This window comes from Polypterus senegalus, chromosome 6 (genome assembly GCF_016835505.1).
Source record: "Polypterus senegalus isolate Bchr_013 chromosome 6, ASM1683550v1, whole genome shotgun sequence".
In the NCBI taxonomy this organism is placed as follows: Eukaryota; Metazoa; Chordata; class Cladistia; order Polypteriformes; family Polypteridae; genus Polypterus; species Polypterus senegalus.
This window is the reverse complement of record NC_053159.1, coordinates 149,143,895-149,161,923: the sequence shown is the minus strand read 5'-3', so window position 1 is coordinate 149,161,923 and position 18,029 is coordinate 149,143,895. Positions and strand designations below refer to the sequence as shown.

General features: G+C 36.1%; 1 protein-coding gene across 1 annotated transcript in view; it reads right to left on the bottom strand.

The window, feature by feature from the left end:
• The window catches only part of si:ch211-246m6.5 (von Willebrand factor D and EGF domain-containing protein), a 387,263-nt gene that overhangs the window by 113,744 nt on the left and 255,490 nt on the right, over nt 1-18,029 (bottom strand). The window contains exon 13 of the mRNA XM_039757371.1: nt 261-397. Coding sequence (XP_039613305.1) covers nt 261-397 — 137 coding nt within the window. The remainder of the gene's footprint in view (nt 1-260; nt 398-18,029) is intronic.

Sequence of the window (18,029 nt, the reverse complement as noted above, 5' to 3'; positions counted from 1 at the left end):
GAATAACTGTGGTCCTGTGCATGAGTATCACCTAGGGTTGGTTACTGTCCTATGCCTGAAGCTGTTTGGATAGGCTGTAGACCCCCATGTCCCTATATTGCGATTATACATTCATAATAGTTACTGAATAATGTGACCAGCAGCTATTAAATTTCTTGTACTTTCCTTACTGGTGCCATAAACGCTCTAACCTTTAAAATAACATAAAATTACTAGAGCTGGCAGTATGTTTTATTTAAATATGCACAATGACAACCTACCATCAATCTTGTGACCTTACAGTGAAGATCTGCTGAATTAATGAAGCCAAGACCAAACACTCGTAGTCTGCTGCACTCAAAGACACGTATATCACAGAGACCATTGTTCTCCAAGTCTGTCAGCTCAGGAGGTTGACCTTGAAACAGAAACATTTTAAAATGAAAAACGTTTAAGGTACTGATGTTCCGTTAGTAGAATATTAACATATTAAATTGAATATTATATTTTTGTGTGCTTTGGCAAATGATTACATAAAACACAAAAGAAAATGGAAAGACAGTTTAAACTAAAATGTTAAATGTTGAGATCATAAGAACATATGATTATGAGCTTTGGAGTCTATTAAAAAATAAAAATCTCATTATGGGAAGGTTATGTACAGTATTCAGACCCCTTCACTTTATGCACACTTTACTGTGTCTAAGATTTAATTTTAAATAGAAAATGTGCTATATTTGCCTATCAATCTAAACTTAGTAATCTATAATGACAAAGTAAATACATTGTTTTTAAAAAAGGTTTCCAGATTTATTAAGAAATCAACAACTAAACTCTCTCACTTATATAAGTACTCAGGAGCTTCACTGTGGCACTCCAAATCGTAGTCAGGTGAATTTTGTTTGCTTTAATTATCCTTGAATTGTGTTGTGAGTAAAAGGCATATAATAACATTTAAATGAGGGAAAAGATGCTCTGGTCTGATAAGTCACAAATTAAATTCTTTGGGCAGGACACCAAGCAGAATTTCTGGTGAAGACCAGGCACTGCTCATCACCTACCTAAAGTGAAGCATGGTGCTCAGAGCATCATTAGAATATTAAAAAAGATGCGATGACAAAAGATCATTTACCCCAACAAGCTTGTCCATTCTGTTCATCTAGATGGTCTAAAATATCATCAAATCGGGATTTGAAGGTCCCTAAAGTCCTACTTTCCACCATAATATTTTGCAATCTATTCCATGTGTCCATGGTTCTTTGCTTGAAGAAAACATTTCTGCAAAATATGCTCTTAAAAACTTTCTGTGCTATGGGGGTGTTTCTCAGTAGCAGGGGCAGGGAGACTGGTCAGAACTGAATTAAGGACGAATGCAGACAAATACAGAGAGGTCCTCAAAGAAAACCTGCTCCAAAGTGCACACAACCTGAGACTGGGTTGACAATTCATCTTTCAGCACAACAATGACGTCAAGAACACAACAAGGCAAGACTGGAGTGGCTTCAGGACATGTCTCTGACCGTCACTGAGTGGTCCAGACTTAAACCTCATAGACCATCTGTGGTTAGGCCTAAAGGTAGCAGTTTACAGACTGGAGAAAGTATATAGCATGTTAAAGTAACAGACATTTCATGCTTTGCCTAAAAATGTTGTGCATTCTCATTCAATACAATATCTTCACACACTGCCGGTAACATATACATTGTTACAGTTTTTCAAAATGTAATGACTCATGTATATACAGTATATCATTGCACTTTTTCATGTGTTTATTTATTTCTTAATTACGTCTTTATTTATCTGATTTTGGTACAAATGGCATGCCATTTGCTCCTGCCAATCGAGATTTTCAGCATAATTTAATACACCTGACTCTAATATTCTAATATTCTTTCTGAATTTGTGAGGGGCACACAACCTAAATTAAATCAATTGACAATGTTACAATGCAAAATAAAGTAAAATTAGTAGCAGATGTTAGATAATGGCTTTCTTGACTCTTTGCAATCCAATGGAGCTGGCTAATCAGAAGATAATTTAGTTACAGCAACAATGTATTGCAGAACATGGAAAGTCTCGAGGAAAATCCCTACCTTGTGTTATTGATTTTCTGAATAGTTGTTCTGTACTCTGGAACATTCCCGCTCCTTTCACCCCATTTTGAAAAATAATTGGTTGCTCTAAAGGTAAAATCATGAGTAAAGAAGTGGATTCACACTGACTACACATTTTTTAGCAGGTATGTGTAGCTGTTTTAATGTACTTATTCAATTTGTCTATTTTGTAATTTTATAATAAAAACGCAAAGGGTATTTTATAAACACTATGCCCATTTTATGTTTTATTTTTTTTTTTTGATTGGTAGAGTTTCAGGTAGGTTGACTGACCTATCCAAACCCCTTTGAGATGAATGAGAGATTTCAGTTTTTGATTTTTAATAAATTTACAAACCTTTTGGAAAATATGTTTGAACTTCATCACTATTAGTTATTGAGTGTAGATTGACGAGCAAAAATGTCAAATTTATCCGTTTAAAATTAAACCACCAACACAATAAAGTGTGCATAAAGTGAGGGTTCTGAATATGTTTTCAATGAAGACTCTATACAGTATATTGCTCTTTAATATAATAAAGAGCTTTTTTCAATAAGTGATACCAGAAAATTAGAATTTAATAATGTAACAGAGGCCTGTTGTTTCAGAAAGTGTTCATAGTGATACTACATTTTCTTGGTGGTGGTAAGCCTGATTTTAATCTAGCCCCTGTTTCAGCGTTCTCGAGATGAACACCTCTGATCCAGGCAGGACAATTACTCTTTTGGTTTTAATTGCAATTAGGCATTTAATATGATGGAATGATTAATACACTTTTAAAATTAAAATTTACTTGATTGGGATTTGACTGCTGATTAAGCACACACAAATAGCCCTTTAAAATTAATGTTTCCTGTGACTTCTGCTGTTATACTATTAGCATTTACTAATGACATTAATGATTACTTATTGCTGTTTTGCCACAGAGTTTTTTTTAAACACTTTTTTTAAATATGGCAACTGTAATATTGTAACATGTAAAGCACAGAATGATTCAGTGTTGCCTTATTTCTGTATGATTTAATACAATTAAGTTTAGTTTTTTTGCCTAATCAGAGGTGTACTTCCAGATATATGTGTGAAATGGGAAAATGTTAATAACTATTAATTTAAATGTAGACATCCAACAATAAAAGGCATTGAAATCTTTGTAACACTGAAAGATTTCCAAGAGTACTGTACTGGAGTAGCATAATCTTTTTCTCAATTTAGTGCTATTTATTGCAGAAGAATATTAATTAGCCTCATTATACACCAGACTCCCTCATTTGCATCAATTAAATGAGAAAGTATTGAGATATGTGCTTCCCATATGATTACCTAGACACAATCAGCCATTCTTTCTTTTCAGTTTTGTTTCTATGTGTCTTGAGTTTAAGTGCAAATTATAGTTCAGCTTTATATTACCTTTAATGGTAACCACCTCTTTAACATCAGATTTAATTTAGTTTTTATTTAATGTATCACTTTTAATGGGAACTACCTACTCCAAGACTCTGCATGTCAACAGTAAAACATACCAAACCAATACAAGAAACAGAAAGTCATTATTATAACTTTGGTACTATGAAGTATAATCTTTTTTTATATCTCAAAAATATACCAACATGTTCTTTTACAGTCTTATTTTAGATTTTGCTTAAACCATATCTGAGTTCTGGAGCAGGCTGAAGCCTAACTCAGTAGCATCGAACACAAAGTAGAAACCAGTTGTGGACAAAGTACCAGTCTAATTCCAGTCCATTTTATTGTATTGAAGATTACTTGTGTTCTGTTCTTTGTATTATATTGTATTTACCCTCTTCTTTTTGACTCCCATTGCATGCCCAACCTGCCTGGAAAGGGGTCTCTCTTTGAACTGCCTTTCCCATTTTTTCCCTACTAGGGTTTTTTTTTGGGAGTTCTTCCTTGTCTTCTTAGAGAGTCAAGGCTGGGGGGCTGTCAAAAGGCAGGGCCTGTTAAAGCCCATTGCTGTACTTCTTGCATGATTTTGGGCTATACAAAAATAAACTGTATTGTAATACAGGGTCCACTCACACTCATCTAGGCGCCTGCTCACAGAAGGCCAATTCAGAATCACTAATCAGCCTTCTGACCTTCTACAATCTTAACTTATACAAATGCTGACAATGTAATAATATGTGTAGGTGGTGAGCTGCATTTTCTAAATTTTAAGAGACAGCATTTTATTTGTACACAATATTAACTATAATATAGACGTACACTATTTACAAAAAAACTACAAAAGTACTTAGTAAAAGTCTATTGAAATAATTCAAAAGGAGCTTGGAAAAGCTTTTTCATGTACTTTTTCATGTTGGTTTACAGCAGTGTTTCTCAAATTCGGTCCTGGGGACCCCCTGTGGCTGCAGGTTTTTGTTCCAACCAGCTATTGTTTTTAATTGAACTCTTGGGCTAATTAAGCGAACTGATATTTCCCAAGTCCTGTGTTTAGGGAATATATTAATTAGAAAACTAAGTTTGCTAAAAAAAAAAAATATTAAAATGTACCAAGCAGTTATATAGGAATAATGTTTTTTTTTTTTTTTTTAACATTCATTCTTCTTTTCAAGGTGTTCTAATTATTTAATTAATCCATGATTTACTAATTAGTGGGTCTGATGCTAAAGTAGTTGCAGCCTTTGATTATTCAGTGTTGTTTGCCAGGGTGTCTGCTCTGCTCATTTTAAATTGTCATTAAGATACAATGAAAGGGGAAAAACTGCACAGAGAAAGGGCAAAGTATAATGAAATCAACAAAAGAAAGTTAAGCATTTAAATCTATAGCAAAAGCAGAAATATTTATAAATGTCTTATAAATGTAAAAATCATGCTTCTATGCTTATCTGAATGTCAAATAAAAAAAAAATATCAGCTAATTAAATGAGCTCAGTGTTATCTGGTGTTGTCACTGATTAGGAATCCGGTTGGAACAAAAGCCTGCAGCCACAGGGGGTCCCCAGGACCGAATTTGAGAAACACTGGTTTACAGAAACTTATTCCTGCTACTCAAGAAAAGAAAAATATATTGTACTATTACACAAAAGATTTCCATTATTTCACAATAATCATTGTTATTTTGCAGAAGTTTCCATTATTTCACAAAGATATTGCTTGCTGCTGACAATATCATTATGCATGCAAGTGCCCTATTTGTGCCCTAATGGCAGTTATAGAAGGAGAGATTAGGCATGCACATTGTGAGAAATCAAGTGGCAAGAACCGATCAGACATTATAAGCATACATTTAGCTTCAATCAGGTTAACGTTTAAGAAGTTTAGTGCAGATGCTTTAACATAGGTAGAGTGGTAGTTCACAGCTAGCATTCCTGTTTCACAGCACCAGGGTGTGAATGGGGTCTGCAGGTTCTCCCCATGCATTTCTGAGTTGATTGGTGTCAGTGAGTGTGCTTAGCTGTAGATCATTACCTGTTTTGAGATTGAATACTAGAAATATGTCCACAGTACTTCTCAATTTGCAATCCATGTTTAGCCTTTTATGTGCTTAAAACTAAATAATATTTATCCTCTTTTTATATCCCAACTGAACCCCCCACCCTAATATTTGAGGTATGAAAACTGGCTCCTCTGCCACTAGATCACACCCATTTCAAAATATATATAGCAAATTACTGGATTAAAATCAAAGAGGTACTTTATTTATAGATTTATGGATTGCATGCAGCACACTCTTTTCTGCTTTTGTGTGAGACTGAGCTCTGCAAAGGACTGGCATACCATCCACCATGTTTGCTTCTTGCCTTACACTCTGTGCTGCTGAAATGATCACTTGTCCCCTGTCATCCTAAACTGGGTTGGATTAAATGTATACCTCTAACATCTGTTCTGTTCTTTACACTTTATTGCATGCTATCCGTGTCCTTAACCTGTCCAAGCACCAGCGTGCACCATGACATTGATGGCAGCAGGAAATATCTTTGCAAAATACTGCAATACTTTTGTGAAATAACACAATTTTTAAATTTTTTTTGCTTTGCACCAAAAAATTCAAATCAATTCAAAACTTTTGCTCTCCAGTTATCAATGGATCGTGATGTTTCAGGATCCCCTGATACCGAGAATATTGATATCTTGACGATGGGTGTGTGTCTGCTTGTCTGAGTGTCACAGTTTCTTGAGGACAGTCTGGACAGATAAAATCCAAACGGTACTAAAGGTTGTTATACAATGATGATGTGCTGATTAGTTTTTCAGTAAAAACAGTGCAAGAGAAAGAGGCAGTCTAGAGGAACCCTCAAATACCATAATTTTGTAACTAATTATGAATTCTTCTCATCAATTGCTATTGTAATTACCTATTTTATGATCAGAAAGTTCAGCATCAGAGCAGTAAATAATTACTGAAATGTTATCGAATAGTTCAGGCAACATGGTTTGTATGGCTCAAAGCCTATTGATGCTCATTCCTGAATTGATTTTTTTAAATGGTGGGAAAAATCTTCTGTAGGTTTCTTCTTGTCATAAGAAAATGAAACTTACATGTCAGTTTTTCTAAAGTATTCAGGATGCAGTTATATGCTCTTAAGATTTTTATTGAAAACAGACCACAGGAATGTGTTTTAGTTGATAATGCTCATAATACACAAATAACACTTCATGTAAAACCTTCAGCATGCTGACAAGACTATAAACATGCATTACCATTACCAAAGTGACTTAATTATTTGCTCTTGTTCCTTCTGCCTTCCTAGATGGTTTCAATAGTGTTTTCTGTAAATATGATGGATTGTGAACTACTGTGTGCACAGCGACCCCAAAATGAATAAGAAGTTTATAGAAAGAATGAACAGGTTGTGATTAACCTAATAAAGCAACCAGTTAGTGAAAGGCCATATAATATATACTGTATACTGTATATATATATATGATATAATCCTGAATGGTGGCATGTTGCATACTGCACTGAGCAAAACAGTATTAAAAGTAGAGTGTACCAGTAGGAGTACAAGTCTCTAAAAGTTCTAACATTTTTTATTCACAGACTCCCATGTGTATAGCTCCAATAAAATAATAACTCCTAAAAGCTATAACATAAGATGCTGTAAACATTTTGTATGTAAAGAATCCATAAACATTCCAAAGTTGTTTTATTTAATTGAGTACCACATGACCAGTAATTCAAGAAGAGGCATATTGGTTAACTCAATGAGCTTGTCCCACACCCAGACAATGCCTGTGTGGGGAGTGTGTGTGTTCTCTGTGCTCACATGGGTTTCCTTCCTAAATATACTGCATATAAAGCCAATGTCACACTATTCATCTTTTTCTCGTGGGGTATGTCATTTCTCCCAGCTGTGGTTGCTAATCTCACACAATCTGCACAATGCCAAATTACAGGACTGAAAATTGCAGCTCCTTTCATGTTACCAACTGAGCGCTGATCTTCTAGTGCTGTTGTGCTCATTCCTTTTTCTGATGCCAATAGGATTTTGTTTTTTGCAGTTTATACGTCTCTTATGTGCCATTAGATATGGAATTCATAAAAAAACAGTGCAAATATTTGTTACGTACCCTCTGTTAGAGTGATAAATGCAATATTTTCTTGTTAGAAATGTTTGTGAAGTGCCATCTGTTGGAATGACAGAGACTTAGGAACTGAATGGACACAGATTCACAGACACTTATCTTTTATTAAGGTGGATGAAATTTTGATGGGTTTTATAATATGTATGATATGTATTCATTGTTTTGTTCATATCATTAAATTTTTATCATGCCATTCTTTCTGAGTATCACATTCATTGCCGGGTGGTGCAGTGGTAGTGCTGCTGCCTCGCAGTAAGGAGACCTGGGTTTGCTTCCCGGGTCCTCCCCACGTGGAGTTTGCATGTTCTCCCCATGTCTGCGTGGGTTTTCTTCCACAGTCCAAAGACATGCAGGTTAGGTGCATTGGCAATCTAAAATTTTCCTGGTGTGTGCCCTGCGGTGGGCTGGAGCCCTGCCCGGGATTTGTTCATGCCTTGCGCCCTGTGTTGGCTGGGATTGGCTCCAGCAGACCCCCGTGACCCTGTAATTAGGATATAGCAGGATGGTTAATGGATGGATGGGTTCATTGCCAGGGATCCTTTGCTGTTAGTTGCTTTTTGTAACAGAGAATCAATTTGATACCTTATTGGCTCCATCTTGTTTAATCATGATAAATCATGGTAACTGTGTGAATTTTAAAAAAATAAGAAAAGACTCATCTAAAAATAAAATCAAAACAAAATGTTCAAGATTAGGAAATTCTGTCTTCTGCTTGCTCTCAACTTTGAGTTTTGATCTACTCCCTAATCTGACAGTTTGCTCAATCATTTAACCATTGTCTGCCTAATGTTTCTGCTTTGATTCAAAATCTCTGTGTCTTTCAATCGTATTTTGAAAGATGAGTTTGCTGTTCACGTTGTTAATTTGACAGGATTTGACTCTACTCGGGAACAAATATCATGTTGCAGCACATTGCTTATGAGGAGTGCAGTCTGAAATATAATTACCCTTTATCTAAAACATACAGAGTGAATAACAAACTCCTGAGATATTGCAGTAGGTAAGATCATCATGGGACCATGTTCTAAGCTGGGGTGTTACCTTTACACACAAACTGACGTTATTGTAGATTTTCCTTTGAAGCATTTTTAGTTCAATTTCTGTCTTACAAAGGTTTAAAAGAATATATTTCATGGGTCTTCATATTGTAAATTGAAACTTCTCCTAATATTGATTCTGGGTTGAACCTTAATCAAACAGATGAATTCTGCCTATTGAAAACTATTCAGAGTTGACCAGAGGATGAAAAATGAAGACTGCTAAATCAATCACTGGTGTCCCGGTGAAGTGATTTAAAAAACAAACATGCTACAATAAAATCTTTAATGTAGACCCTTACTTGTGAAACAGATGCCATTGTCTGATTTATACTAATCCAAAGAAAAGTCAAAACAATATCAAAAACACATAATGCTTAAATGAACTTTCGTGACAAAATAAAATAATTTGCAATTTCGTATACTGTAATTTCATAAGAGCTATAAGAAAAGCAATGTACCTGTCTTTATAAAAATACACGGTGTGTACATTGTGCAGACATCATTCTTTTTTGACAGCTGATGGGTTGTGCTCATATTCAAGCAGGTGTAAGCTAACTTGCATTTGCAGTGTTTGTTCCTTTATGTTTGGCACTAAGAGGCAGCTTTTTTCCTCTTTGGACCTTTTTGTTGTTTTTTAGCTACATGGAAGCAACATTGATCATTGGAAGCTGAGGGGCCTGAAACAGCTTGTATTTATTTTACAGCTCATGCAGGAGCCAGCAGCACACATAGAGGTGGAAATTAAGGTATCCATCAGAAAAATATGTTAGATAATTAAGCAGCATTTTTACTGCATATTTAAACTAAAGTGGGATACCATAAAATAAAGAAAAGACCATAATAAAATTATACGAGATGACACAATAACATCACACAAGCCAGTGTGTGTTTGCACTAGGGATAAAGTCAGGAAAGTGTATGCAGTCCATTACAGAGTAGAAAGTAAAAGTGTACAAGAAACTAAAAGACATAACAAAGTAACAGAGAGAGCACAGTGAGAGCTACTGTGGATGTTTAGAGACACAAAACGTATAGTGAAGGAAACAAGAGAAGAACAAAAATAACATAGAATGTGTTAAACAAGGTGGCATTTGTAGGTGTCAAGGTGGATGGATTGGCATCCCAACCAGAGAGGCCATAAGGCAGGGGTGTCAAACTCCGGTCCTGGTGGGCCACAATGGCTGCAGGTTTTCATTCTAACCCTTTTCCTAATCAGTGACCAGTTTTCACTGCTAATTAACTTCTTTTCCCTTCATTTTAAAACCCCTGTTTTTAAGGATTCAGTACTCTGAATTGATTAGTTTCTTCATTAAATGGCAGCAAAACAGAAATGAGATGTGAAACGAGCCAACAGATGACCAGCTAAACTGGGATTTCAAACTGCAGTCAATTTCACTCCAACCAGTTTCTTAATGAGAAGCTGATTCTTGCTGTTAATTAAACCCATTATTTAATTCCATGGCCTGTTCCCTCTCTCATTCTGCCACAGCAGACATTTCCAAAACTGTTGATTTTTCTGTTTTTTCTAATAACATCGTCAAAATGTCTTGGTGACCTCAGAGATCAAACTTACTGAGACCTTCCACCAATATTTTCAGATATTGTGTGATGGGCACAGGTGAGCTGGTCAATTGGCGGTTTTGTGTCTCATTATTGTTTGGCTGCTAATTAAGGAAAAAGAAACAACTAAGGGGCTTGAGTCAAGTTAATTAAAACAAAAGCAAAGGAAGTTAATTTAAAGCAGCAAAAACTGGTCACTAATGAAGTTGGTTAGAATGAAAACCTGCAGCTACTGTGGCCCTTCAGGACCGGAGTTCGACACCCGTGCCATAAGGGAAGGATCTGGATGGACAGGTGTCCAGGCTGGGTTGGTTGCTGGTACCAATGGACAAAATGAAAGGAAAGGGGAGGACTGTGACTTGGGGCAAGGTAGTCCCCCAGTATGTCAGATGGCAGCATCCCTCGGGAAGATCTTTTAATTGCACACCTGCAGGGCATCTTGGGAATTGTAGTCTAGATGGGCAGCCCTATGGGTATGTGGGTGCTGCCAGAGGGAGCTGTGGGGAGAAGATTTACATACTGTATTTTAAGGAGGTCCCACCTGACCAGAAGGACTGTACTTCCAGGTTGTAATCATGTGGCACCAGAAGTACTCCAGTGTCTGGCATAAAAGTGAGTTGGAGTTGGGAGGTAGAGGACAAGGCTTGCCTTGGAGGTGAGCAGAAGAGAATTGTTATTGTAATTGTGCTTTTGAGTATTTGATTTGGAATAATAACCTGAAAAAAAGTATTTTGTTCAATAAAATTCATTTTAGTTGAACCCTTGACTTTACACATGCAGTGGAATCTGGACCCTGGGGGTCTGGAACACCCCCTTTTGGTCAAACATTATATATTAGACTTCTCTTTGATTTAATTTGTTCTGCTTTAATGTAGCTAAATATCTGTTTCATGCTTTATTTTAGAAAGACGGCAGCTTTTAAACACACGTATGAAGTTAACATCAGTTAGCAACCAGTGAACAGAAGGTTAGTTAGGGCTAAAGCCTAACACTTATGTTTTAATCAGGATTTCGTTTCCCACGGTAATGTGTCATTTCCTTCTATGTGTTTGCTGTATTTATGTAAATTTTGTTAATGTTTTTTTATTAAGTATCCATGTACTTTGTATTATTCTCTAAAGTTGTTTGCGTTTTGTTGGTGGAACCCAATTTCACTGACAATAATACAAATGAAACAATCAGAAGTGAGTGAATGGCCAACTGATAGTATCATAAGATAATTCATTTAAAAATATATATCTTAGAAATATTATGAACCAAGGCACCATATGTTTTAGGGGCATGTGTTAACATTTGGTAGTGGTGTGCTCAGGTGTGTTAACTACTCCAATTCAGCAAAGTAGGAGTTTTAGTGAAACAGAGGGGGGCATTGTGCTGACCCAGCGGAAAACAAGCCTTATGCTAACTACTAAAGAACACTAAACAATGCCTGCTTCATATTTGGCTGTATGTCATGCAAAAAAGAGCTGTCTGAAAAACAGTACAAATGAAGCATACACTTTTGTTGCACACCAGTTCACTGCCCTACAACAAAAGGGTGGATCATGTAATCAAGTAATGAACCATCATCCCAAAGTGAGAACAAGCGAATCTAGCTGAAATGCTTGGTTAGCTCAGTTGTGCCCACAGTTCTTTATTTCTGGCTGTTTCTTAATATTTTGATCACTTTTAGGACAATCAAGTGCACAACTACATGGAGACTGTAACAGAGGTGTTAATATAGGCACAAAAATAAAAATGATCCAAAGCTTTAGGGCCTTACTGTACCCTGGGGTGATTGCTCCTCATTACACCAAACAAAACTCTGAACACCTACAGCCCATTTACCTCACATTTTGTTCCTTTATCAGTTTTTCTTCCCTACTGTTGTGTATTTTTCTCCTTTTTTATGTCTTGCTCTGGATCACCTGAATGGGTGGCAGGATGTTGCTTCCTCTTGGCAGGCTCAGTTATCGCTTCATGCCAGAACTGCAAATGCAATTAAATGAGCAGTGCCTTTTGGATGCCATGCATAAGATCGCCTCTGTTGGTCAGAATGACTGATCTGCACAGGTAGGGGAGATGTTAATGCGCCCCTGAGACCTAGCTTAACAACAGATGTCTGTCAGAGTCTTGCATGTTGTAGATAAAGGTTATCTGTTCCCTGGTAATGGTGGCTGGTCTCTTTTAATTACAGATGACTCGTGACTGCCAGGTGTCCCCTTAGTTGCATGGCCTATATATTGAGCAGCAGAACCCCTAGGTGACACAGCAGTATATTTAACAGGTGTACTGACGCCACTTATGGCGTCCCACAAATCTAATAATATTACCTGGCATAGATTTCATGTACTGATAGTCTTTGTAGTTTCTTATTGAGAACTGAACATGTTTTACATCAAAAGTTAAAATATACACCTATCTTGGACCTTCAAATCATTTTCTTTTTTCTGAAAATAAGTATTACAAAGTGAAAAAAAACAAACAAAAGCAAGAATGAGTTCACATAAATGTGCCTGTAGCTCTAGGCTATTCCTTCCTCTACTGAATGACATGCCAAGTAAAACAATTTATAAACACAGTTAAATATAGAAGTAGAAATTAAAATTCTAATAGGTGTACTTAGTCTTCTAGTCTTTTGCTTTAGGCCTTTTCACTGTTTTTACAGCATATTAAAGATGGTAAATTACTTATTACTATTGTCGGTAATTATTAAATATATTGTTAATATTTTTATTCCTTTCATCCATCTTCCAAGCTAGCTTATCCTACTAGAGTCTCTGGAGATAGGAGGAACAACCCAACGGCAAAGGCAGGAATGTGTCCTAGATGCCATGCAAGTTCAATGCAAACTCAAAAACAACTGTGATGCAACTGATCGTGGCAAGAGCTGTCCTCCATTAGAAGGGAATTAGGGGAAAAACAGGTTAGCTCAGGAGAGCATGCAAACCCCTAACAGAAAGCAAAGCACCTCTGTGCAGCAAAGTGGCCACACTGCTTGCTGTGATGCCAGGCCACCTGCATATTGTTTAACATCAGAAAAGATTCTCAGATATACAGTAAGAAAATGGGAAACTGCTAGGTGCATCAGTATCCAAAACATAAAGGTGTGTTTTTCAGTTTTTTTTTTCAAACAGATTTGAAAGCATTGATGCTTTTGAAAAACAAGAGATAACAAGAATTATAACATATCAGAGCTTTTTTTTCCCCAGATCTGTACATCAATTTCTATCCACCTGATATTCCAACAGTGCCTTCTTATGAAAATAAATGTTCTAGCATTCATCCTTTGCAATAAAGGAAATAAAAATATGGGATTTTAAACTCCATAGGAAAGAATCAAGAGAACATCAGAAAGAAGCTAAGCTGTTGCAAGCAGGGCCATAAAAAGAGCACATTACATAACAGCAATGCACTTCATTCCCCTCTCTGTGAAGCAGGACATCACTTCTGCACACTTTAGCCACAGAGTTAAATATGAGACTGTGTTTTATGTGACTGCCAAAGGAAACTTGCAAATCAGCAGGGAACACAAACAAACCATTTCTGTGTGTTTTTTTTTTTGTGGCTCAAAGAAAATGAAAACCAAGTGATGCACAAATGTTTTTTTTTTTACTTACAAAATTATGGGAATAATTGAAAATAATGGTATAATCCCTGACATAAGATAAGTAGAATTTTATTCTCAATTTCAGTCAGTAGTCATACTGTACATACTGCTATTATAGAATACATTAGACCCTTTCTCAGTTAGTGATATTTGGTTTTCTGTAAATCTTAGTGCAAGTACATTAGTAATATTGGTTGGAGATACATGCAAATGAAATGGGCTATAAAAAAGAATTTTTGGCACCCCCCCAACATACATAATTATTCTCTTTTTGCTTTTGGCTGGATATACTTATTACTGTATCTTTAATCAAAAAAACAGTCAGCATGGGTTTAGAAGAGGGATGTCATGCTTTACCAACATGGCGGAATTCTATGACCAGAGACAATGACAGAAAGAGAGACCACAAGAGCAGTCGGAAAGTGGGAGAATTAAGATGTGGTGGCATTCACATAAGGGCAAGGTGCCACCTGGGTACTGCAGGCATGATTATCTTGACTTTCATTTCATAAGGTGCCACATGACAGGTTGGGCATCAAACTGAATGAAGTGGGAGCAAGGTGATGTTTGTAGATGGGTGCAGAATTGGCTCGGTCATCTGAAGCAGTGGGTGATGGTGTGAGAAACTTTATCAGAATTGGGTGATGTTAAGAATGGTGTTCCTCTGGGGTCAGTGCTAGGTCTGCTGCTATTTTTAATACATATAAATGTTTCACTGTAGATAAGAATATAAGTAACAAACTAGTTAAGTGTGCAGATGATACCAAGATAGGTGGATTAGCAGATAATCTGGAATCCATGGAATCATTACAGAGGGACGTGGACAGCATACAGGCTTGGGTGGATTTATGGCAGACAAAATTTTATGTCATTAAATGGAATGTATTATGTGTAGGAAGTACAAATGTTATGTTTGAATACACAATAGGAGATCTAAAACTACAAAAAAGTACACTTTATGAGAAGGATTTAGGTGAAAGAAGATTAAGAGGAGAAATGGCTGAAGAGTTTTAAATTATGTAGGGAATTAGTACAGCAGACCGAGACTCTTACATTAAAATTAATTCATCAAGTACATTGGGACGCAGTTGGAAACTTAATGGTAAATTTGCACAAGCATTAGGAAGTTTTGTTTTTACACAGAGAACCATAGAAACATGGAACAAGTTACCAAGTAGTGTGGTAGACAGTAGAATTTTAGGGAATTTCAAAACTCGACTTGATGTTATTTTGGAAAAATTAAGTGAAAAGGACTGTCGAGCTTTGTTGGGCTAAATGGCCTGTTCTCAACTAGATTGTTCTAATGTTCAAAGGAAATGGGATTTTAAAAAGTGAAGCCACATATATGTTTGGCATATAATTATATTTGGCAGACAGTCCAAGTTAGTGCTTGATAAGTTGGACTGGACACAACAGTGTTGTAGCTCGAGCAATAGCTATTGATTTATTGTGCAAAGCTGAAAAAGCCTTTCTATACTCCAGCCTAATCAATGTATATATATTTAGAAAATGTATGCCTTTATAATTAAAAATACCATCCCTTTCTCTCTAATGTTAAATATCCATTGTGCATCTGATTCCAATTTTGTTCTAAAAATCAAAACCAATCCTGCCCACATTGAATCGAGGGTAGGAACCAGCCTGCAGGGGTCAGGGGTGTTGTATACCAACCAGTCAGGTCTATGGGATGCGACTACAAAATCAAAATATGTGAATGTGTATTCTACACAGGCAGTTAGACAGTATCCTGGTCAAAAACTCAACCCAGTATTGTGCAGCTAAAGGCAGAAGAGTCAACCACTGTTGACTGGTTTTATGCCAGGGCAGCTACATTACCCTTATGGAGTTTTCCCTTTTCTCCTCCCAACATTGTGTTTTCTTCTAGGTAGTTTGATTTTCCCTTACATTAACAACACATACTGTACATGTTAGACACACACATGCAACTGGAAACACTGAAAGGACCCAGTATGAATAGGTGGTTGTGTGTTTGTGTAAGCTGATATCTTGGATTGATTCTGACAGAATAACCTCTTGGTCCCCATAAACTGGAACAGATGTTTCACTCATTTAAATGAATAACATTTATATTTTTGGATAACACATTTATCCAAGGCGATTTGCAACATTTGAGAAATACAATTGAATCTATTTCTTTTGTGTTTCCAATTGGAGTACAAGCAGGTGAAGTGACTTGCTCATGGTCACACAGTGTCAGTAGGGAGATATGAACCTGCACTCTCAGGTTCTGAACTTCAAACCCTTAAGTACTACAGCATACTGCTTATACAGTATGTGGCTGAATTAAACACACTATATACAGTACAGTACACACTATAATTCTATCCCATTCTCATGTACATCATCACATTATAAGTGTACACTATACACTTATAAGTGTATAAGTGTTTTTAATTTACAAAACTATCTCCATTAGGCAGCTAATATTAACAAAACAGTAACATCAGAAACTCTAGACACTGTGCAGTTGGAGAATAACTACCTTTCTTCTGAATCAGATTTACGTTTATTTTATTATTGTGCCTCAACAATAATGGAAAACTAAAAAATGAAGTTTGATGCAATTATCAAAACATGTCATGTATCAGTATATGCTCCAATAACAGCTCTCAAAGCTGTGTTGTTTTTCCAGCCTACTGAAAAATGTGAAATTGGCCAATTTGACATTCATTTAGTACTTAGACACAAGCATAATTCATCTGATTTCATGCAATTGCTTTTATGTTTCCACAAAAATGGTGATATCTTCACAGGCATTGTAGCAAATATTTCAACATGCAGCACAAAAAAACATATTTACGATTCATTTTTTTCAGCATTATTATTTTGTACAACTTACATTCAGGATTTATTTACAGTGTAGAACATAAATGAGAAAATAAAAAAAAAACATTGTTATATTTGCAAATTATTAAAAATGATAATCCACAAAGAAAAGTGTACTGTATTGACTTGCATATTTTCATTATCCATTGTAATGTAGCATTTATACATTCTACTAGCTTAACAGACATTTAAATGACAGAATAAGGGCAAAAATCTAACCTTTTAAAGTATGTGGCATGCTATCATTTTTATGATATTAAAGAATAATAAACGCATGGTTCCAATATAATTTTTGTCTTTACTCAGTCTCTTGTTTTATATTCTTGTCATTATGAAATCCTAACTTCACTGAAATAGCAGCTCAATGAATACTAACATTTTGTAGAAAAGTAAAACATGTTAGTCTGATGATTGCATCAGTGCTTTTACTGTATTATGCTGCAATTCTTTTGGATTGGAGGTGCAATCTAATTTTAGCCTAGGCAATTTGCAAGTCTACAGATTCTTGATAGAGGATGGTATATTTAATATTGTGCGCAATTTGTTTAAAATTGTATTGTTTACCCAGCTTCATATCACTAAGAGCAAAGTTGTTTTATATGCTAAAACTGAAAGTAGTGGGGTTGAGTTTTTATCTATGCATTATGTAGAAAGTGTTGATGAGGTTAGCAAATCCTAATGTTTTTATTTACTCTCTTTAATTTTTCATTCTATACAATAATAGCATTCATTCTTAAAACAATATTCCAAATTAATGCATTTCTTAATGTACAGTATGCTTTCTGTAATCTGCATCATTAAACAGTAGTGGTGAGATGAGTCCAGGGAAGTGTCTTAAAGGATTAATTTATTAATGGTTTTAATTGATTTTAGCCCAAGCCTACAGCATAGCTTGTGCTGATAAGGGATATGTATGCAAGTGTGTACACTAATTTAATAGCAATTACTATTTGGGCACCGATGGCGTGGTAAGCAATGAGAATCAGCTGAGAAATTGAAGTTACAAGGGGAGTGTGTTTATATAGAAAAGGAACGTAGAAGTTTTCTTTAGAGAGATGAAAGGGGAGAAAGTGTTTACCAGAGAGGGCAGGATGAGCAGCATCAGTCATTGCTGACGAGTCAGAGAACAAGGCCGAGAGCTGTTGGAGAGGTTTTGTGTTGTGGCAGTATTATATCTGCTAAGCAGCATAGCTGACATGACAGTGACAGAAAGAGAGACCATAGGAGCAGTCGGAAAGTGGGAAAATTAAGATGTGGCGGCATCCACATAAGGACAAGGTGCCACCTGGGAACTGCAGGCATCCAACAGTGGTGGCAGTTCAGGTCTGTGTAGTTGACTAGTATTCAGTACAGATGTTTTAGCATAGGCAGAA